This window comes from Mycena indigotica (genome assembly GCF_014461135.1).
Source record: "Mycena indigotica strain 171206Taipei chromosome Unknown Mind.scaff0005, whole genome shotgun sequence".
NCBI lineage: Eukaryota > Fungi > Basidiomycota > Agaricomycetes > Agaricales > Mycenaceae > Mycena > Mycena indigotica.
Window position 1 is genome coordinate 3,693,099 of NW_023503004.1, and position 20,461 is coordinate 3,713,559.

General features: G+C 50.5%; 10 protein-coding genes across 10 annotated transcripts; 5 read left to right on the plus strand and 5 right to left on the minus strand.

Moving 5' to 3' along the window:
- Positions 1–1,014: 1,014 nt before the first annotated feature.
- MIND_00624700 (Multicopper oxidase) lies at positions 1,015–2,600 on the plus strand (the record flags this gene model as incomplete). Its single annotated transcript, XM_037362991.1, has 11 exons — positions 1,015–1,017; positions 1,067–1,094; positions 1,142–1,182; positions 1,228–1,275; positions 1,326–1,401; positions 1,452–1,550; positions 1,600–2,204; positions 2,261–2,280; positions 2,330–2,368; positions 2,420–2,478; positions 2,536–2,600. 11 exons carry the CDS (start codon positions 1,015–1,017, stop codon positions 2,598–2,600), a joined length of 1,083 nt encoding a protein of 360 aa, XP_037220912.1.
- Positions 2,601–2,856: 256 nt separating this feature from the next.
- Positions 2,857–5,482, minus strand: MIND_00624800 (Acetyl-coenzyme A synthetase; the record flags this gene model as incomplete). Its single annotated transcript, XM_037362992.1, has 12 exons — positions 2,857–2,982; positions 3,025–3,163; positions 3,216–3,276; positions 3,330–3,416; positions 3,472–3,664; positions 3,712–3,835; positions 3,882–4,025; positions 4,077–4,232; positions 4,279–4,430; positions 4,482–4,994; positions 5,046–5,195; positions 5,330–5,482. 12 exons carry the CDS (start codon positions 5,480–5,482, stop codon positions 2,857–2,859), a joined length of 1,998 nt encoding a protein of 665 aa, XP_037220913.1.
- Positions 5,483–5,876: 394 nt separating this feature from the next.
- MIND_00624900 (uncharacterized protein) lies at positions 5,877–7,128 on the minus strand (the record flags this gene model as incomplete). Its single annotated transcript, XM_037362993.1, has 7 exons — positions 5,877–6,108; positions 6,158–6,198; positions 6,243–6,330; positions 6,378–6,480; positions 6,530–6,608; positions 6,658–6,822; positions 6,880–7,128. The coding sequence occupies 7 exons, from the start codon at positions 7,126–7,128 to the stop codon at positions 5,877–5,879; spliced, it is 957 nt and encodes a 318-aa protein (XP_037220914.1).
- Positions 7,129–7,798: 670 nt separating this feature from the next.
- MIND_00625000 (Elongation factor) lies at positions 7,799–10,795 on the plus strand (the record flags this gene model as incomplete). The annotated part of the gene is made up of 10 exons (XM_037362994.1): positions 7,799–7,803; positions 7,854–7,930; positions 7,978–8,113; positions 8,161–8,242; positions 8,293–9,645; positions 9,694–10,137; positions 10,188–10,302; positions 10,354–10,581; positions 10,631–10,698; positions 10,754–10,795. 10 exons carry the CDS (start codon positions 7,799–7,801, stop codon positions 10,793–10,795), a joined length of 2,550 nt encoding a protein of 849 aa, XP_037220915.1.
- A 563-nt stretch (positions 10,796–11,358) lies between these two features.
- Positions 11,359–12,912, plus strand: MIND_00625100 (NAD(P)-binding protein; the record flags this gene model as incomplete). Its single annotated transcript, XM_037362995.1, has 9 exons — positions 11,359–11,702; positions 11,747–11,756; positions 11,809–11,826; positions 11,875–11,900; positions 11,948–11,973; positions 12,027–12,064; positions 12,112–12,393; positions 12,446–12,503; positions 12,554–12,912. 9 exons carry the CDS (start codon positions 11,359–11,361, stop codon positions 12,910–12,912), a joined length of 1,161 nt encoding a protein of 386 aa, XP_037220916.1.
- Positions 12,913–13,188: 276 nt separating this feature from the next.
- On the minus strand, positions 13,189–14,635 carry MIND_00625200 (uncharacterized protein; the record flags this gene model as incomplete). Its single annotated transcript, XM_037362996.1, has 5 exons — positions 14,449–14,635; positions 14,185–14,403; positions 14,087–14,128; positions 13,801–14,031; positions 13,189–13,750 (listed from the first exon to the last, which is right to left on the minus strand). The coding sequence occupies exons 1-5, from the start codon at positions 14,493–14,495 to the stop codon at positions 13,189–13,191; spliced, it is 1,101 nt and encodes a 366-aa protein (XP_037220917.1). The 5' UTR covers positions 14,496–14,635.
- Positions 14,636–14,845: 210 nt separating this feature from the next.
- Positions 14,846–16,297, plus strand: MIND_00625300 (uncharacterized protein; the record flags this gene model as incomplete). Its single annotated transcript, XM_037362997.1, has 4 exons — positions 14,846–14,913; positions 14,966–15,120; positions 15,171–15,514; positions 15,572–16,297. 4 exons carry the CDS (start codon positions 14,846–14,848, stop codon positions 16,295–16,297), a joined length of 1,293 nt encoding a protein of 430 aa, XP_037220918.1.
- Positions 16,298–16,924: 627 nt separating this feature from the next.
- On the minus strand, positions 16,925–17,773 carry MIND_00625400 (F-box domain-containing protein; the record flags this gene model as incomplete). Its single annotated transcript, XM_037362998.1, has 1 exon — positions 16,925–17,773. One exon carries the CDS (start codon positions 17,771–17,773, stop codon positions 16,925–16,927), a length of 849 nt encoding a protein of 282 aa, XP_037220919.1.
- A 143-nt stretch (positions 17,774–17,916) lies between these two features.
- On the minus strand, positions 17,917–19,158 carry MIND_00625500 (F-box domain-containing protein; the record flags this gene model as incomplete). Its single annotated transcript, XM_037362999.1, has 8 exons — positions 17,917–18,113; positions 18,158–18,368; positions 18,415–18,602; positions 18,666–18,709; positions 18,757–18,799; positions 18,850–18,988; positions 19,038–19,106; positions 19,147–19,158. 8 exons carry the CDS (start codon positions 19,156–19,158, stop codon positions 17,917–17,919), a joined length of 903 nt encoding a protein of 300 aa, XP_037220920.1.
- Positions 19,159–19,356: 198 nt separating this feature from the next.
- Positions 19,357–20,246, plus strand: MIND_00625600 (uncharacterized protein; the record flags this gene model as incomplete). The annotated part of the gene is made up of 3 exons (XM_037363000.1): positions 19,357–19,420; positions 19,472–19,641; positions 19,695–20,246. The coding sequence occupies 3 exons, from the start codon at positions 19,357–19,359 to the stop codon at positions 20,244–20,246; spliced, it is 786 nt and encodes a 261-aa protein (XP_037220921.1).
- Positions 20,247–20,461: the final 215 nt, after the last annotated feature.

Genomic DNA, 20,461 nt, shown 5'->3' on the forward strand with positions numbered 1-20,461 from the left:
GATATCAGCTTGGCTGGCCGGGCATATCAAGATTCGATTGCTCTTGCTCGGGACGGCTACTCAGGCTGGGCAGGAGACCTACGTGACGTGCTACGGAGCCTGCCGATGGGGTTGGAGTTGGAATGGGAGGACCTGCTATCCGAGAAGACGCTGGACAGGGTGATAGCAAACGTCACGTCGCTCTGCAACTTGTGGCTCCAAGGCGAAATTTACGGCCTGGTGAAGACTGACTTCCTGAAGGGTCGGCGGGAAATGGTGTCACGCGGAAGGAGTATGGAAGTGGTGCTGCTTCGGCGGGATTACTTGCGTATTGTGAACGCCGAGAGTCGCACAGCGCTGGTCCGTCTTATGCTCTCAGATCATGAGTTGGCGGTGGAGAGGTTGCGCCGAGGAGGGGGACCGTGGAAGACTGTGTCCCGCCACTGGCGACTGTGCCGACTTTGCCTACAAGCTGTGGAAGATGAGGCTCACGCCCTGCTCGTGTGTCAGGGGAGTGCTGAGCTAGTCGAGATGCGAGCGGAGTTCTTGCATGATATCATGACCAACTGGCCCGATTTCCGAGAGTTGTCCAAAGGCCCCGCGGTGGAGGTGTTGCGTGCACTGCTGCACAGTCAAATGATTGAGAAGAGGTGGGAAATCATCTCTCGTGTGGCGCGCTTCACCAAACAGGTCATGGATTTGTATGGAGAGACACCACTGTGGCTACCTCCCGCGTATGTAGCGGATTTTGGGGGAGGGGTACTCAGATGATAGTCTTATGGTGCATAGTCTGGCAGGTGTATGCGTGGCGCCTGGTAAAATTTCATATTATTGCTTTTCGTGTCTTCGAACGGAAACTGCGAGACGGCAGAATGCGAACTGGTATGACTGCCTGTTCACAACGGTGGAAGTCGTTGACATCCGTAGCTTACATTGGTACTCTATGTAAGTAGTTACGGGAGCTGCCGTTCCAGGTTGGGACCTTGCAGTAATTTATTTGGTATTGGTATTGCTCAAATCAATCAGACGTCGACAATGGTTTGCTACTTAGTCCTGTTTTGCTTAACTCTAACTCACTGCACCACAGAGGACACCGTTATTACTCTCCAAGACTGGTACTTGTTGAAGCCTTCTCCGTTGAGATAAAACTGATTTGAGACAGGTACCACGCACCGGTTCACACCCTCGGTCTCGTTCCGGCACGTCGCACGAGTGATCCACACTGTGCATCCGCTAAATTCCTGCTAGACACTGGTCTCGACACTGATCAATGGCCTGGGACGATATGCTGGCGGAGTAAGGCTCAAGAAGGCTTCACCACCTGATACTGACCCCGTTCATTGAAGCCCACCTCCCAATTGGCCGTCATTTCTGTGACACACGGCCAACGCTACCGTTTCCGGCTTGTGTCTGTATCATGCGGTCAGTCGGCCGATTTCTGTAGCTGCTCTATTGACTTGCCTTCCCTTAAGATCCAAACTTTATCTTCTCCATCGACGGCCATAACATGACTGTCATTGAGGTCGATGGTGTAAACCATGCTCCGTTGGTCGTCGACTCAATTCAAATATGTAGATTTTTTCTTACCTTGGAAGTTACAAGTTCCTCATGATGTTATAGACGCTGGACAACGGTACTCATTCGTTCTCAACGCGAATCAAAATATCAGCAATTACTGGATTCGCACTGTCGCCAATGCAGGCACTGCAGGCTTCGACAACGGTATCAACAGTGCAATCTTGCGCTATTCTGGGGCCCCGATTGAAGACCCGTCTACCCCTGTGACCACATCGATCATCCCTCTCGTCGAAACCGATCTCCATCCGAGCGTACCCTCTCCTGTGCCCGGCAATCCGTTTGCTGGTGGTGCTGATGTCGCTATGAACTTGGTCATCGCTCTGAACTTCACGTCGCTCAAGTTCACTATTAATGGCGCCGAGTTTATCCCACCCACCGCTCCAGTGCTTTTGCAAATCCTCAGCGGCGCGCATACAGCGCAGGAGCTGCTACCTACGGGTAGTGTCTATCCACTCCCTCCCAATTCAGTTATCGAGGTATCGATTCCTGGGGGTACAACGGGCGCCCCCCACCCCTTCCATTTGCACGGCCATAACTTCTGGGTCGTGCGTAGTGCGGGTAGCAGCGATTACAATTACAACAACCCCGTCGTTCGTGATGTCGTGAGCACGGGTCTTTCCACGACGGACAACACCACAATCCGCTTTGTCAGTGCCCAACTCCCAAAGTAGCGACGTTGAACTAACAGCCGTATGTCATATAGCAAACCGACAATGCTGGACCGTTCGTACCTGCCGTTGCTTAGATTGTCAAGCTCTCAACATTTTCTTAGATGGTTCCTCCACTGCCACATCGACTTCCACCTCGAAATGTGTGTTGTTGTTTCTCTTCTCCAGACCATATTTGAATGTGATTTTTTCAGTGGTCTTGCAATCGTATTTGCCGAAGATACCAACACAATCCAGCACTCGGTGCACCCCGGTACGTAGAATTGCACTACCATATCAGTCACAAACTGATTGATTGTGAACTATATAGCTGCCTGGGACCAACTCTGTCCCACTTATGATGCACTCACTCCAGATCAGCTGGGCGGACAGTAACTTATTTTCGCGATAGGGAAAGGAAAGAACTGGCAATAATAACACTGTTTTGTTGATATTTGGTCAACTATACATGAATGAAGTTCCTTCATCATTGATCGAATCACTTCGGCCCGTCGGCCCGAGAAATGCCAGCGTATATACATTCAGTTCAAGTCTACAAGGTACATAGATAAATACTACTAGCAGCAAGGAGTCCAGCCATAGCGTATTCATACAATAAGATCCTTTATTCCCTTATGATACCAATTTCCATTCAAGCGTTGCCTTCTGCAACCTTCTGCTTGATCGCGTCCACCGTGCTGGGTTCAGCGATGGTACTGAGATCCCCAAGTTGGTCGCCCTCGCCTGCGACAATTTTGCGCATGATACGACGCATAATCTGAATGGTCAGTGATTGTCCACAAGGCAGCAAATTGTGTACCTTTCCCGAACGCGTTTTGGGCAAGTCTGGGACAATGTAGATCTTCTTTGGTGCAGCAAATGGTCCGATGACCTTGCGGACCTGGAGGACAAGTTCCTTAACGAGACCGGCCTCGTTACCAGAATCGTAGCTGAATTCTCTGTCCAGACATGTCAGAAGATCCTACAAAAAGATGATCTCTAGATACGCACGGTTTGAGCGTAACAAAAGAATAAACAGCTTGACCCGTCAATTCATCCGCAGTACCAATGACTGTGAGAAGTTGAGTTGTTCGGACAGGTGTGCCATCAACGGAATCAACACACCAGCGGTTTCAGCGACGCCCTTGTGCATGATGAGAGCACTTTCTATCTCGGCAGTCGATAATCGGTGGCCAGAGACATTGATAACATCTGCAGAGCAGAAGCGGTCGGTTTGCACGGTTGTGAAAGTAAGAGAGAGACCCACCATCAACACGGCCCTTGATCCAAATGTAACCGTCCTCATCACGAGCAGCACCATCGCCTGTGTAGAACAGACCAGGATATGGCTTCATGTACGTGTCGAGGTAACGAGCATGGTCACGCCAGATCGTGCGAGCAATCGAAGGCCACGGCGTTCCTAATGCGAGAACACCTTCCACATTGTTGCCTTCCAGTGGCTGTGCAAAGTTGAGCGTTGCGACAAAACAGAGCATCATCAACACACCGTGCCGCTCATCGCATCGAGAATAACGGGTTCATGCCCAAAGAAGGCGACAGTAGCACTTCCAGGTTTGGTGGGTACGGCGCCGGGGAAAGGAGTGAGGACAATGGAGCCCGTCTCTGTTTGCCTGAAAAAGTTGTCATCATAGTCTGCGAGTGATAGAGTGAATGTACCAAAATGTGTCGACAATCGCGCACTGCCCGCGGCCAGCGTGTTCGTGATACCACTCCCAGGCTTCGGGATTGATTGGCTCGCCAACGGATCCGAGAACCCGAAGAGAAGAGAGGTCATGGGGCTCGACGTGGTGGGCGCCGAGACTAAAAAAAGTACATGTGAGAATGGAAGAGAAGGATGAAAGACAGGGGTACCGTCGAAGCAACCGAATAGCAGTTGGAGAATTGTAGAACTGCGTGAGCTTGTGCTTCGCAACGACTTCCCAGTAGCGGGCCGGAGTAGGATAAACGGGCGTGCTCTCAAACATCAGAGTCGTGACACCGTTTAGTAGTGGCCCATAAACAATATATCTGTCGGGTTGTTAGAGCAATCAGGAAAGGAAGAGGGAAGACGGACGTGTGGCCAGTAATCCAACCAACATCAGCCATGCAGGCAAAGCGATCACCCTTGTGAACGTCGAAGACGTATTTGACAGTAAGTGCCGCGCAAAGAGCATATCCACCGGAAGTGTGGACGACACCCTTGGGCTTTCCGGTTGAACCAGAAGTCTATTAATACGATGATTCAGTTGGAGATTTTATGACGAGCGATTGACGTACATATAGAATGAAGAGTGGGTCCTCTGCACTCATCACCCGAGGAGGGCAGTATTTCGGTACTTTGGCCATTTCTTCGTCCCACCAACGATCACGGCCCTCGGTCCAATTGATCTTGCCGCCCGTTCGCTTCAACACCAAAACGTGCTCAACAATACCATGACAAGCCTCCAGAGCGGCATCTGCGATGGCCTTGGTCGCGATTGCTTTTCCTCCACGGCGACCTTCATCGCAGGTGATGAGAACGCGACTTTGACAGTCATTGATACGGTCTCTCAAAGCCTCAGCCGAGAAACCAGCGAAGACAACGGAATGAATGGCCCCGATGCGAGCGCAAGCCAAAAGGGCGACAGCTGCATGCCAAGTGGTGGGAAGATAGATTGATACTGTGTCCCCTGGTCTCACACCAAAAGTAGTGGAAAGAACATTTGCGAGGCTGGAAACTTGGCGAAGCAGTTCTCCGTAGGTGATAGAGCAACCACCATCTGGCTCGTCCGCTTCATAGATAATGGCAATCTGTTCACTTTACTAAGCGAGGTGAATCAATAGATACTATAGTCAACTTACACGGTCTGGATCCTCGAATGCCCAACGGTCAACGGCGTTGTAAGAAACATTCAATCCACCCTCGGGGAACCAAGCAATGTCTCCTGTTGCAAATCCACCACTACGAATCGTCTTGAATGGGCGGTCCCAATAGAGAAGCTCGCGTGCTTTCTGGAGACATCGATAGAGGTAAGAGGAGAAAGAGGGATGTGACGTGACGATGCGATAATGAGCGCGTCGAAAGAGAAGAGAAGAAAGGAGATCGTCAGTTCGATTCAGATATGTGGGGAGAAGGGAAGACGAACCTCTCCCCACCACTCATCGCTGCCTTCGCCAACTGATCCCTTGTGGGCAGCACGATAGGCGTCAAGATCGGGACCAATATGGGGAGTTGGTGTCGCCTGCAAACGTGGGGCAACGGGGTACGTTTTCACGGCCGGAGTTTCTTCTGTAGACATGGTGGATGACAGAAAACAAGAGCGAGGGCGCAGGTCACAAGGCTTCCCTTTATATAGACCAAGAAACTAGCGTTGACAGCGTTATATTTTACCCCAGAATCTAGAACGAGCCCCGCATTAACCCCGGTTTACTCCGCTCAACGGACTGCCGCCCATTTCGACAGCGATCAACCCCTCGAGCCGTTCCCCTACGAACGAAAGTCTAGACGATGATAATGGTGGTGGGATGTCAAGCACATGACACGTTCTATCCCCGACTCCCATTCAACCGTCCGCTAAACCATTTTGAGCCAACGTTAGGAGGAACCCGCCCTCCGTGAGTTCGGCGAGATTCGCATGCTTTTCAAATAATTGGATATTGGTTGTTCCGATGTTTCAATCGGTTCAAGTTTGTTCAGAGCCATTTACTTTCCAGCACTGTAACTCTACTATCTACCTCCCCCATCGATGCCATGGTGGTTAACACCAATTCTCTGGTTGTTGCTTGCGGAGGAGGGCGTTGAAGGCCTACACGGATAAGAATGAGAGTGTTCACGATCCCAATAATCTGTGGGGTCAGATTGACGGCTGCGAGCTCGATAACAGAACGAGTTTGGTGTGTTACGATAAAAAGCACAAGCCATGCCCTGCCAAGGATTCAGATGCGTTTCTCACAACATGAACGGTAGAACATACGCCAGGATCGCGTAACTCTCGAGCAAAACCGCAAGGACGGCCTGGAGTGTGTGAACAATCGTTGCATTTTCAAGACTGGACCAACCATAAACATCTTGGCTCTTGAACCACCTATCGGTCGACAGGTGATCCATATTTTCCATGCAGTGAAAAGGGTGCAATATAGATTCGTGCTTGACACCAATTATCATCAACTTCTGTGTGCCAACTGCAAACTCACCAAAGCATGAGAACCCAATTGGCAGTGAAGACGGAGTTGTTGAAAAGCGTGAGTATGTTATCCCTATTGCGGAAGGTCAGGACCGCTATTGCCGCACCCATTCCTGCGTGGGTGCATTTGGAATAGATAACAAGCGAAATGCGACAACACACCTAGCTGGCCAAGCCATAATGCGATAGGAAACACTGCTACCCGGATGTCACGATTCCAGATAACCCAAGTTCGATAAATCTGCATGGAAAGCTCGGATCGAGTCGAGTTTGTGTGAGTATGGGCTCACGAGGGCGATGTATCCAACGAGAATCGTCAAAACAGTGAGGACACCTCGCACTGCTACGACCATCTTCATCTTTTGGAAGTAGAAAAGCATCAAGCCGAGTAGACCTAAGCTACCCGTTCCGTTGAGAAATCCAAAGAAGAACGCGACAATAGTCAAAGACCAATGCTTTCGAAATCCAGAAAAATCATCAAAAGCAACGAGACAAGTTCGTTGTGGACATACCAATGCGCACAGAGAAAATATCGCCAGCGACGTGAGCATAAGCGGCGACGCTCTCCATCCAGGGCTTCCCTCCTTGGAACGATATTGAAGACGCAGCCACGTGTGCGTGACTAGCAAAACCACAAAGATCCCAAACAACAATGTTTCAAGCACCACTACCGCCATCATGGTTGTTACGACTGGTCGCGAGATGGCAGCGAGGGACTGGGTAAGTCCAGGCTGAAGCTGGCCAGTATCAGGGGTCGACATTGGCGGGAAGCCGGGCCCGACGCAATTCTACGAGAATGAATAGGCCGAAAAAATGAATGTAGAGACTTGAAGTGAGAGTGGGAGGAGGGCGGCTTCCTTGAGTAAAGAAGAAGCCGTAAAAGATCCAAGCCCAACTTTCCTCGGTCGTTATGTAGCATTGCGGAAGCAGATTTGTGTTGCTGCGTTACGGTGATAGAAACTCCTATGTGTATCGGTCGGTGGCTACTGTTCAAATTCAAGCCTTGGTTGTAGATGAGGCATGGAAGAAAGAGATGGATTTCACGATGAGCGTTCAAAGGCTTTCAAACAAGAAGCAGATCGAATTAGGCTGACATTAGGTTTCAAATTGAGTAACCACGGTTGATGGAGTTAGTCATCAAACCCACAATTCCTCTCAAGTCGCCGTTCATTTTGTCTCCGACAGATATGCCTCTTACTGTAGGAAACTACCTCCTTCCCACGCCAGTTCCTCGACAAGGCCATCCGTGACCGTGTTCAAGCGACCCTCCCATTGTGAAATCTACTCGTTGCCGCTGCTTGTCATTTGACTCAGGTCACCTTTGGCGGCACCGAACAGTGCCTCAGTTGGATCGGCTCCGCCCCTCCTAGGGATTGCATATAAGCAACAGGCTTCTCCTGAGAGCCCTATTCGCACTGCGAAATTTTCGAGATGGTGTAAGTTTAGTGCAGCGCAACTCGCGTAATCTTGCTAAAACACTATGCAGAAAATTTACCGCTGAACAAATGCGTGCCTTGATGGACAAGGCTACAAATCTCAGAAATATCACTGTTATTGCGCACGGTACACCATGTTTCGCTGCTTTGACATTGGTACTCAGAGAAATACAGTCGACCATGGAAAAACTACTCTTACTGATACCCTCTTGAACAAGGGTGGCATTACCTCTCAGGCTTCTCGTCAAATGGACACCCGTCCCGATGAACAAGAAAGGGGTATAACTATAAAGTCCACAGCCATATCAATGTTGGTTTTCTTTCGCATAGTGGTAATATTACTCACCCTGTCCTCAGCTATTTCCAGCTGCCCGAGGCAGAGCTCAAGGCTGTGGCGCAACAAACTGCTGGATCCGAGTTTCTCATCAATCTTATCGATGTGTGTGTTAGTTGAACCCGGGGTTCCTGGCGCTCAATTTTTATCCACAGAGTCCTGGTCATGTCGACTTCTCTTCTGAAGTCACCGCCGCTCTTCGTGTTACCGACGGCGCTCTTGTTGTTGTCGACACCATCGATGGAGTCTGCGTTCAAACCGAGACCGTTCTCCGACAAGCCCTCACCGAGCGTATCAAACCCGTTGTGGTGATCAACAAAGTCGACCGCGCGCTTCAAGAGCTGAAGCTCTCTAAGGAAGAGCTTTACCAGTCTTTCTGCCGGACCATCGAGTCCGTCAATGCTGTCATCGCTATGTACAACGATCCTGCTCTGGGAGATGTTCAAGTATCACCCGAACAAGGAACGGTAGCTTTTGCGTCAGGATTGCAGGGATGGGGTTTCACGCTTCGACAATTAGCCGCTCGTTATGCGCGCAAGTTCGGTGTTGACGAGAACAAGATGCTTTCCCGCCTGTGGGGCGACAACTATTATAACCCGACAACAAACAAGTTCACCAGCAAATCGACGGATGCAGATGGGGCACCCCTGGAGCGTGTGTTCAACCGACTTGTGCTGGATCCGATATACAAAATCTTCGACGCTATTCTCGGCGCCGGAGGCACTCAAGACCCTTCTGGAATTGGCCCAATACTCGACCGTCTTGAGATCACTCTTTCGACAAAAGAGCGCCAACTCTTTGGCAAAGATCTTCTGAAAACAGTAATGCAAAAGTATCTGCCTGCAGGCGATGCTCTCCTCAGTATGATCGTGCTGCATCTACCTTCCCCCGTTGTCGCCCAACGCTATCGAGCGCCAATGCTCTACGAAGGCCCCCCTGATGACGAATCCGCATTGGGTATCCGCGATTGTGATGCATCGGGTCCATTAGTGCTCTTTGTTTCCAAGATGGTCCCAACGTCAGAGCGCGGTCGATTCTACGCGTTTGGCCGTGTTTTCTCTGGGACAGTCCGAACGGGTCAGACAGTCCGCATTCAAGGACCTCACTACATACCTGGCTCTGGTGGAGGCGGGAAGAAGGACAAGGAAGACTTGTTTGTCGGCAAGTCAATCCAACGGGTTGTCTTGATGATGGGCCGCCATATTCAGCCTCTTGCCGATTGTCCGGCGGGCAACATCGTAGGTCTTGTGGGTATCGACGAGTACGTGCTGAAGAGCGCCACCCTGACAACTTCCCTAACCGCCCACAATATCCGAGGCATGCGGTTCGATGTGGCGCCGGTGGTTGAAGTTGCCGTCGAGGTTCAGAGCCCTGCAGACTTACCCAGACTTGTCGAGGGTTTGAAACGACTTTCAAAAGTTGACTCGGTCGCCCAGACAAGGCTTTCGGAATCTGGGGAACATATTGTAGCAGCTGCTGGGGAGCTTCATCTCGAGATTGTGATCAAAGTTGGTTCTGCCTCTATAAACAGTTGTCTGTTACTGATACTTCTTCAGGATCTCGGTGACCTCGCAGGCGTTCCTCTCAAGGTCTCTCAACCGATTGTTCCTTACCGCGAGAGTGTCAGCGCCGTCTCTTCGTCGCCCGCTCTAGCCAAATCCCCCAACAAACACAATCGCTTGTACCTCACCGCCGCACCACTGGGCGAGACTCTTACTTCCGCGATTGAAAACGGCACCATTAGCGCGCAAGACGATCCCAAGTCACGTGCTCGTATACTTGCCGATGAGCATGGATGGGATGTCACCGAAGCCCGCCGCATTTGGGCGTTTGGCCCAGAGGGCAATGGTGCTAATGTGCTTGTGGACACAACGAAAGGCGTTCAATACATGAACGAGATCAAAGATTCGTGTGTTGCAGGTCTACAGTGGGCGACCAAAGCCGGGGTGTTGGCTGAAGAACCGATGCGAGGAACAAGACTCAATGTTGTCGATGTCATGGTAAGTGACTTCTCGATTGTTCTTCTCACAAAATATCCATTTTCTATTAGCTCCATCCAGATGCAATCCATCGTGGTAGTGGTCAGATACTGCAGACAATGAGACGTGTGGTCAACGCAGCCTCGCTTCTCGCACAACCAGTCCTTCACGAGCCTATCTTCCTCGGTAAGACATACTTCTCGAACCGCAGAGTCAACTTAATCACTATCTTTTCAGTCGAGATCCAATGTCCGAATACCGCTATCGGTGGCGTGTACAGCGTTTTGAGTATGCGGCGTGCCCAAGTGTTCAGCGAGGAGCAGCGTGGGACATCTGCCTTATGCACGATAAAAGCCCACGTACCAGTGAGCGAGTCGTTTGGGCTTAGTTCGGCTCTCCGTCAAGCAACAGGAGGTCAAGCCTTCCCTCAGAGTATATTCGACCATTGGGCAGCGGTACCAGGGTGTAAGCCATAGACTTCCCGTTTACATTATGACTTATCAGTTCACAACAGCTGCGCTGGACAAGGGAAGCCGTGCCGAAGAGATAGTCACCAAGATAAGGACGCGCAAAGGTCTGAATGTGAGTTGACTTGCTGCTCCCTTTTATGGTCCTCAAACTGAAATTCTCCGTTTAGCCAAGCGTACCTCCTCTCGACACTTATTTGGATCGCCTTTAGTCCCACTCAATTACATATTCAGAGTATCGTTACCAATGCATTCACGAATGCCGTTTTGTGTCCTTGAGCACTTGAGCTTTTCTGATGGCGTGATGGGAACATTGATTTGCCTCTCAGCCTCTCCCCACCATAATCGTGTGATAAATGCAGGACTCTTGAACTACGACTAGCCCTTTCTGGCTGTTTCTATCCAGCCGTCGATGTTACTACCATATGTAACTTCAGCCCGTACTTACTGGTTCCGCTGCCACAGGTGATTTTCGTCCTCACATGAGTTGATCATGCGTTAACATGTGCTGAACCAACTGACAGCTATTGGACAGCCAGCTTGAAGAGGTCCTATGGCCCTCAGCTGAGGTACTATACTATGTGGCCACCAGACCGGGAACAGCCGGCACTCCGTATGCCAAGGGAAGCAATGAATCTTTCGTATATACACACACCGCCGGAACATGTGGGTATAATTGCACCCATGCAATCCCCGAACCCGGGCCCTTATTTAAAAGTTGCTTGAGATCAGCGCTCCGTCCCTTTTTCCCTCAGGTCCCGGATTTTCTCGGCCAATGGCCGGCGTCCCACCTATTACGCAGGCCCACCCACCGGCATTGGACAATTCTTTGGGCGCTATTCTGCTAGGCGTGGTCGTGTCTGCAATGTCCGTTGCATTCCGTTTTTTCATAGCAAACGCTGAACAAGACTTGAACAGGCTGTTTGGTTCGACCACACAACATGTTTACTATTACTACCACTACTACCCACACGACAGCCCTCTTCAGAAGATCGCAGTTGCCTTGCTCTGGATACTTGATGGCTTCCACATTGGCTTGACGATATCCGCCCTTTACCATTACAGTGTGCGCGGCTTTGGGAACTTCTTCGGTTTACGACGAGTACTCTGGTGTGTTTGGTTCCATTATAACTTGACTCTATTTTGTGCTTAATTGTTTAAAGGTCTGTGAAGGTTAGTTTACCTCGAGCGTCTAGGATAATAACATTGAGAAATTTCTTCGCAGCTACTCGTTCTGATCAATGTGCGCGCCTAGTACTCTTTATCTTGCGATTGCTCACATCTTATCAAGGTTGTCATCGTCATGATAGTCCAGGCGTGCGTCCCATAAATCTACCCGGCTTCGCACTGAATGACCTGATTAGCTTGTATGCTTACCGGGTATGGAGGCGTACGTGAATGAATGTTCTAGCTTGCTGCTGACCCCTTTAACTCTTGTGCTAGTCAGCGGATTTCATAACGGAGTTCTCCGCTATCTCGTGGTGTGTAAACCGGTAGCTTACTGTTGACAATGAGCTCATCTATGAAGGCTGCTGTTGTGCTCGGGGGGTTTGCTATTGGTCTCGTTACTGCCGCAGAGACCTATACGCTCGAAACATTTGCTGATACGACAACGATCTCGTGGGCAGTCGAGGCTTCGCTCGCTGCGTCAACCACCATCGACTTCCTTATTGCTGCAGCGATGTGCTACTACCTGAGCAAAAGCAAAGGCATCGGCAGCGTCCTCAATTCGCGCATTTCGCTCCTCATGCAATATTCGCTGTCCTGTGGTGTGTTCACCAGCGCCTGCTCCATCTCGACGCTAATTGCGGTGAATTTTGTGTCCTATCCCGGCTCAAAGCCCGTGCTAACTCTCTGCGCAGTTCATTCTCATGCCCAATAATCTGATATTCCTCGCCCTCACATTTCTCCTCACGCGCTGTATGTTTGCTTCACCATTTTTATTTGTGAGGGCTCAACTCCTTCACCAGTATACGTCAATTCATTCCTTGCCATGCTGAACGCCCGCCGAAATCATAGAAACTCGCCCAGTTCCAATGCTGGACAATCAGAAGGCCCCGGAAGTCGTAGTATGGGCCTTCCGTACTCATTCACTGGCCACGGATCGCTCGCGCAGCGTAGCATGGAGATCGAGAGTATCACTCATTCGGGGCCATCACAATCAAACATGCTGGACTTGTATTACCAGCAACAACAGCCTCGCCCAACTGCGAGTACGCCGATGGCCATGCACACGAGCGGAGACTTCAAGACACAGAATTGGAGTGCGCCCGCAACAGTCCCGGCTGCAGCACGAAGATTTGAACACGTCTATGCTAGACAATGGTAGTCAGGCTGCCATGTTAGGCCACCAAAGTCGTTGAGGTTCAGCAACGTCCTATTTTCTGCGGGGCTCGACGCGGTCATGTGATATCAAACGCGTCACCAGACGAATCGAATGGGCAAGTTTTGCTGCGAGAGGACATCGATTGTGTGGAACGAGATCTCGAGGGGAGAAGAAAATAACACCCGAGCGTGCCAAAATGTACAAAGGATACTCTAAAACGACCTGAGCATTATGAACAAGTGAAACAGACTGGATTCACTTACACTACACACAATTTCGTCATTCCATATAGCCTGGGGGAGCCTCATCCGAAAGTCCCAACGCCCATTGCGATTGTAACTGGCTCTCTAGCATTTGTATACGAGCATAAAGAGCGGCGTTTTGCTCCCTCAATTGAGTGCCTGGGTCGGGGTTGCGAGGATACAAACCTCTTGAGCCCGAATAAGATGGATCGGAATCGGACCCGCTGCGTTGTAAAGCTGCGAGTTGGGCTTGAACCGTGGCAAGCTGGTTAGTGAGGTATTCTTGACGGGCGGTTGCGGCCTTCGATCCCAACGGTAGCTCGGTGGTGCTTGTCGTTGTAGTGTTGCTGCGTGCTCTTGGTCCGCCGGGCGGGAGGCTTGTAGAGAAAGAGACGGGCCCACGGCTGGTTGTGGATATAGGCGAAGAATAAGGAGTGAAGCCGGGCTCCGGATCGAGTTCGGCGCGACCATCGAGGCCGGGTATAACTGAGCGTCGACGGAGACGGCGGATATAGAGAAGAAGAAGAATTATGATGAGAAGGAATATAAGAACTCCAACGAGGACACCGGCGATAAGTCCAGGAGAGGGCGCAGAGGTTCTAATTGAAAATGAGCTTTATATACGTCAACGATGAGTTGGATTACGCACCGTGAGCTACCAGTACTACTAACATCAGAAGATTTGGCGATCAAAGACCCGGTTGAGCTGTTCAAAGGTGATATGCTAGGTAAGATCGAGGTCGACCCTGACGGGTTGGGATTTGAAGGTGTTAATGGCGGTTGCGAAGAACTGCTAATCGGGGCACTACTCGACGCTGGAGCAGAACTCGCTGGATCCACAATATTGAATAGGTCTGACTTTCCAAACAGCCCTTGTGGACTGAAGACGATTTCAAGTCAGTGGAGGCAGAACAGGACAGCAGCAGAGGGTTTACAAGTTGGTATTGCCCGGGCCAGCATAGACCGCCCATTTATTTCTTCATATAGGTTCAGTCATTACAGAATGACAATGAGAATGAATGAGCGCACGCACCCATCGACGGCTGTACTAGGTATCGTCACCTCGACCTTTATGGGGGTCTGAGACTGTGGAATGTTGCTCGCTCCATGGAAGAAACCACCAGCGCCATTGTCATGCCCAAGCCAGAATTGCATGATGCCAACTGGGTCGGATGCCTCGCTCGTGTAGGTGACCTGAAACGTGCCCGGACTTATCGTTGTGGAAGGAATGCTGAAGATGAGGGCATTGGCGCTGCAATTCGCTGAGTAAATTGCAATAGCGATGGATTTGGCTGACCTCGTCGAAAAGAAAAGATAAAGAGACCACCGCAAGCCAGCCAGCATCCTTGCGGGGTCGCGAAGCCGTCGCTCCAGAAAGAAGAAGGTCAAAGGGCGCTGTTAGACTCAGACTAAGAATACCCATGACGGTGTGGTAAAAAACGTCGAACAGAACGTTGGCATCGCGACTTGGAGATTGGTGTTGCATTGTGAATCCCTCAGTGTGGATTTGCTAATATGTATTATCGAAGTCGTCAAGTGCGGCCAGTGCGGTCATCGATGTGATCCTGGTCTATTGGTCAACGCTGGTCAACGTCCGTGACGCCGTCGGCTTCGGCCCGGAAATACTGATGCGCTCAGCATCCTCTCCCTGAAAAGGTTGGCGCAGATCACTATCATTTGCCTCCTTGCTACGTATGAACTGCCAGTTCACATTCGGTCCAAACAGGTCGTACTTCTGTAGCGCCGATAGCTACTATGTCTGGTGCGTTTGCTGAAGTTCTGATAGTCAAATGAGAACCAATTGTCGTGTATAGGAGCCAAGGAAGCATCCCAACGAGTCTTCAGCGAATTCTTCAGGATCACCGGCATCCTCAAGCAATGGCCACGCCATACGATGTCGCATTTCCGATGGAACCTGACGCGTACAGTTTGTGTTGGAGAACAACAAGAGGCGAATTGTGTTCAGAGGGTGTGCTTGACTATCTGTTTTTGCGAGTCAGACTGAGGACTGCCTATTAGCTTCGCAATTGGCTTCTCAATACAGCCGAATAACACGATTCCTCCGTACCTCCACCACCACCTACAATGTCCCGACTACCCGCACGGTATTTGGACCCAATGCATCCTTCTTCTCCATGTCTCAGCGCGGTTATTCGTGGCAAAATCTTCCCCACCCCCTCGAAGAAGACTTGCAAACCTCGTTACGAATCCGGCGACCAACTAGCATTGCATTAGGTGCTCACGGCGCATATGTCGCACTCTACAACGATGGAACCGTCAATTTCGATCTGCGTGGACTGTACCCACTTGTCGACGCTATCATTCGCGACACGCAAGAGGCAACCCGTCGAAAGGGCATTCTCGTATGTTTTTTTTCTTCTTTTTTGTTCAAATTAATGGGAACTCAAGCTGAATATTAGTACCTATCCCTCAACCCACACGTTCCAGGCGAATTTTATCTGGTCTTCGGGGACGCCTCCGCAAAGTGGAATATACCTTCCGCTTGGACATCAGATGTCACCAGCGTCAGTCGCGAAATCAAGCCCATCGAGATGAGCTCCCCTCCAGCCAGTCTCTTCAATGTATCGACGGGTGGGACAGCTCCAAGATTATCTTCGCCTACCACAGTTAACGAGCCCCGGCCGATCTCGCCTGTCTCCTCTGTCATCTCTGCACCTTCAAACCACACGGAGAATAGCACTTCGTCTTCAGGTTATGCAACCCAGGCTACCCCCCAAATAACAACCACTGTCGAGACGGAGGCCCCACCCGCATATGCACTCATGGCCAGTCGGCCTTCCTCACCCTCCATCTCATCATCCCAGTCACATTCATTGCCCACTCTCCACCAACAATTTGTGCGTAATCCCACCAACTCAGGCGACCGTCCCTACTCGTACACCCCTGCTTCACCATCACAATGGCCCTCGTTGGCTTCGGCGTCCTCTTCTAGCCCGATGTCTGTCCATTCGGCCCCAGAGGCTTGGCCCGGTGATGTCAAGGGTTCCACTACTCCAGCCAAATTTCGCGTTACCAATCCTGGCGAGTCCAGTTTTATGACGAATGGAGCGGTAAGCTCCTCCAGCGGGCAACAATATAGTTCGCTTGGCTTTGGAGGAATGAGCGGAGTTGGAGACAAGGGATAGTCGGCTCAATTATCACCAATTCGGACTTTGCCCAAGCTTGGACGGCTTTGGACCACCGTCAATGACGCATCAAACTCCTCTTCGGCATCCGTACAGGAGCCGCAGACTTGCAATTTGTAGTTCTTAGCAACACAGGTTTTCTCCTATGATCATCGCTATATAACCAAAGCCATCGAGCCAACATGTTCTTGTCCTAACCAGCTCATGGCCGCACCTCCCATCCTCGACGCCCGTGTCTTCCTTTCCACAATTCACACGATCCCACATATCGTCACGATTCGCACAATCCCGACTGCCACAACCCTGCATTCCACATCCGTATTAGACCGCGCCATTCACCTACCGACCTTCGCGATGTTGCTAACGCGGCTTGCGGACGAGGCCGCTCTGGAGGAGAAGGAAACTGGGCTGAAGCATGGCTTGGTCATTGAGCGCCAAGGATCGATTCGTATTAGGCGGAGCTCGGCATTACCGCCCCATGGACCGCTTCCAAGCATCACTGTCCGTAACGAAGCAGGATCACGTCTCTCCTGTTGACGCCCAAGGTGCGCTGGCTTTGCTGTTCGAACTCGTTTAGAATCCTCAGTCTACACAATAGTCGGGAACTCGTTTGGATTTTCTTTTGGGTCATATATCGAGACACAAACACGCCTCTGGATTCATTTCCCCATTCCTTCTCTTCTTAGACCACCGTTCAGCACGAACCCAAAAATTGTCACCACCCCATGCTCCAGCTTCCCATTCAGACCTTGTATCATTGTACACGATCATAACAAATCTGGGCTCGTTAAGCACTGTTGGGGCATGCTTCAACAAGTCCACGCCGTATTCAACAGCTGAGTCGCGCAAGTCGATGTCCCACAGGACGATAAGAACAACAAGTGCCGGAACTGACTCCAGGAGATATCGGAGAACCGAAAGATGGACAGAGTGGTTCAACGCAAGATGCGTGAGTGAGGGGAGGGCAGGCAAAAGTCGAAAGAGCTCTGTGGGTATTGGATCGTCGTAGAGGTCCAGATGGGTCAACCTTCCCAAAAGCGAATGATGAACATTAATGCTTTGGGGGCTACCAAACACCGAAACGAGGAAACCCGAGAACCGCCGAAGCTGCATTCCACATAGAATGGACAAGAGCGGTGTTTCGGTGTAATTCGCAGTTACAGCCAAGTCTTGGACGCCGGTGCACATTTTCAGTGCTTTAGCTACGTGTGCTTCCTCCCAGCAGCTGTCGAGGTAGACATGGCGGACCGCATGCCTGAGGAAAGTCGGCGGCTTAGATTCAGCGGCCCGCATAAACGCATAGGCTGCAGGCGAGTGGTCAACAGGCACGACATGGTAGAGTAGAGGCTCGAGCCACTTAGAAAAGCGACGAGCGGTTAACATAAGAGTTGGAAGCATCCATGGGTAGCTGAATGCGGTGACCCACGCGATTTCGCGCTCCAGTTCAAGAGGAAGGGATGGCGTCGATTTGGGCATATGGGAAGGGGCAATTGTTCTAAATCATTCACTTATATCTGAGATACTTGACCTCCGCGGTGTCCGTTCTATGATACGGGTAAACTCGTGTACCTTTACCTGCCCATCATGGCAAGTTGAGGATGAAGATGCGGTTTCCGTCTCTATTCGAGTGTCGTGGACGACAAAACCAAATCGTCTGTGGCTTTGATGACTATTGGCAAGACGCCTGCCAACCATAAGCAAAACACGGGTCGAACCAGTAAGAATCTATCACCGCCTGTTGGTAGCACATATCGTGGGCGTCCCAAGGCTCGCAAGAATCCGTTAATAATTCCGCTGTGAGCAGTAACAGAAATAACTGCAGAGATGAGTTCAGTGATTGCGCCAGTGCAAGTCACACACATAACGAATCCCTGTCCTGGGCAAAAACATGTTCGAGCACAAGCCGTGCTCGCTCAGCCGCGTGATCAGCGGTCTCACGCATGTCGGGTTCCCATAGTTCGTCCTCTTCTGAAAATCCATCTTCGATGTCAAACTGAGGGAAACGTTGTTGAATGTGCGTTTTGGGGTGGCGTTTATCACAGGTATGTTCGCCGTATTCCTCCCTACAGTTCTAAGATATTATTAGAGAGTAAAAAAACATAAAGCCCATGACATACCTCCATGATCAATGCCCGCGGAGGAGAACCAACAGAAGCGAAAGTGATTTGCTGTGTTTGGATAGCACGTGTCATGGGACTGCAGTATAGACTCTCTGGCAGAGGAATTCCGGCATTCCTTTCGGTTTTCCATAGTTCGTTTACAGCAACAGCTTGTTCTTTCCCGATAGTGGTCAATTCTGGATCAGCTGCACCGATTTTTCAAGAGGTTCAGCAGTCGAAAACAACCACAATACTAGTATGATACTCACGTCCCCATACCAGATCTCCATCGCCGTCGAGCTTAGACCAGTAGCTTCCCGAGAAATGTCAGATTTTTGAACACAAACGGGAAAAACATACTCGTCCCAGGCCACCGTACCGTACTTATCCTCCGCGACATTATCTTTCCAAGGTTAAGCCGACCAGGAATGCCTTAGGGGGCAAGGAACGCACGAAACCCTTGTCCATGGCGTCCGAAAATGAACAGTTTGTAGATTGCGGTACCAGCAGACACATTGAGCTGGCGAAGCTGTGCTTGAAGCGTTGTCCATCTATTTTCTGAAGCGTCTAACAGACCGAAGCGGGGCGGGACCTGCCCGAAGATGTGAAGCTCCTTGCGCTCATTAGACGAGTAAACCCACGGCGCCGATCTCCGTCGAGTCTGCAGCAGGATCATCTTGTGTGAAGAAGCCGCCGATAGCCTGGATCGACTAGGTAGTAGAGTTGATTAGCTGCTGAGAGGATGCTGACCTCGTATTTCATGGTGGTCGTCAATTCGGAGTCAACGGTGGAGCACGTGAAGAAACCGATTTGGGGAAATACGACCCCTAACTGGCCATGAAGAGAAAACCGTAACTGGTACTACTACTAGTAGCTGATATTCCTCCTTTACTAGTAGCTCTTCGAAAACAACTGCCATTGTCACGTTGGGTGACACTCTCTTGAACTTTCCTTCAATCCATGCCGTCGCGGGAAGTGCCTCTTGAAATTCTTGTGCTTGGATTCTGCCGCACGGGTACTGCATGTAGGAAAACTCTCAACGTACTGATCAGTGCCACTTAAGCCCGTCTAATAGCAATGAGATCGGCCCTCGCCATGCTGGGATATGGAAATGCACACCACATCGGACGCGTTATGAACAATCCCCGTGAAATTGACTTATGGAGTGCGGCCATTGACGACAAATATATCAGGAAAGAGTGTCTGAAGCTGGAGAAGCTCGATGAATTATTGGGCCAGTCTCGCGTTTGTTATTCAAGTTGTTATCTGCCAACTTGTTTCTTATTCAATACTACAAGGTCGTGGCGGATGTTCCCGGTCTGCTATTTGCGCAAGAGCTGATAGAGTCGTACCCAGATGCGCGGGTTATCCTCACTCTTCGTGATCCTGAGCAGTGGTTTACGTCGCTTCAAGCAACCCTCATCCCGATGTTGGCCCCATCGCCGTTCTCGTTTTTCACTCGGATTGCCTATATTTTAGACCCGTGGGGCTTGGGAACCTTCGTTCCCTTTGCACGAAGGACTCTCGAGATTATCCTCGGACCACTCCATTCGATTGACGCAGTGGCGGCAAAAGAGAAATTCGTCGCTTACAATGACACTATTCGGCGACTCGTACCTCCAGAAAGATTGCTGGAATATCGAGTCGGAGTCGACAATTGGGCTCCCTTGTGCGAATTTCTGGGTAAAAGCACCCCTAACGTTGCTTTTCCCCACCGTAATGACACCAAGTCTATCATGGATGGTTCACGGAAACAAATCTGGGGCATATATCAGCGATGGGCTCTGCAACTTGTTGCTCCAACTATAGCATTATTAATTGCGTTGGGATTACTCGCTCTAAAGCCTTGAACAATTATGGCGCATCACAAGATGACAAAAGTAGCAAGATTGGACCCAACTCCCATCTGAACCGCGATATCCATTCAGGATCTTGCTATGACCCCGCACTCGACGACGATACCAGTTAAACCGGTCAGGGATCAGAAAGCTCAACTGAGTGTTTGTGGATTTGGATGTAAACATGCTACGACTTGAAACATGAACGATGAATTCTTAGAAGGGGC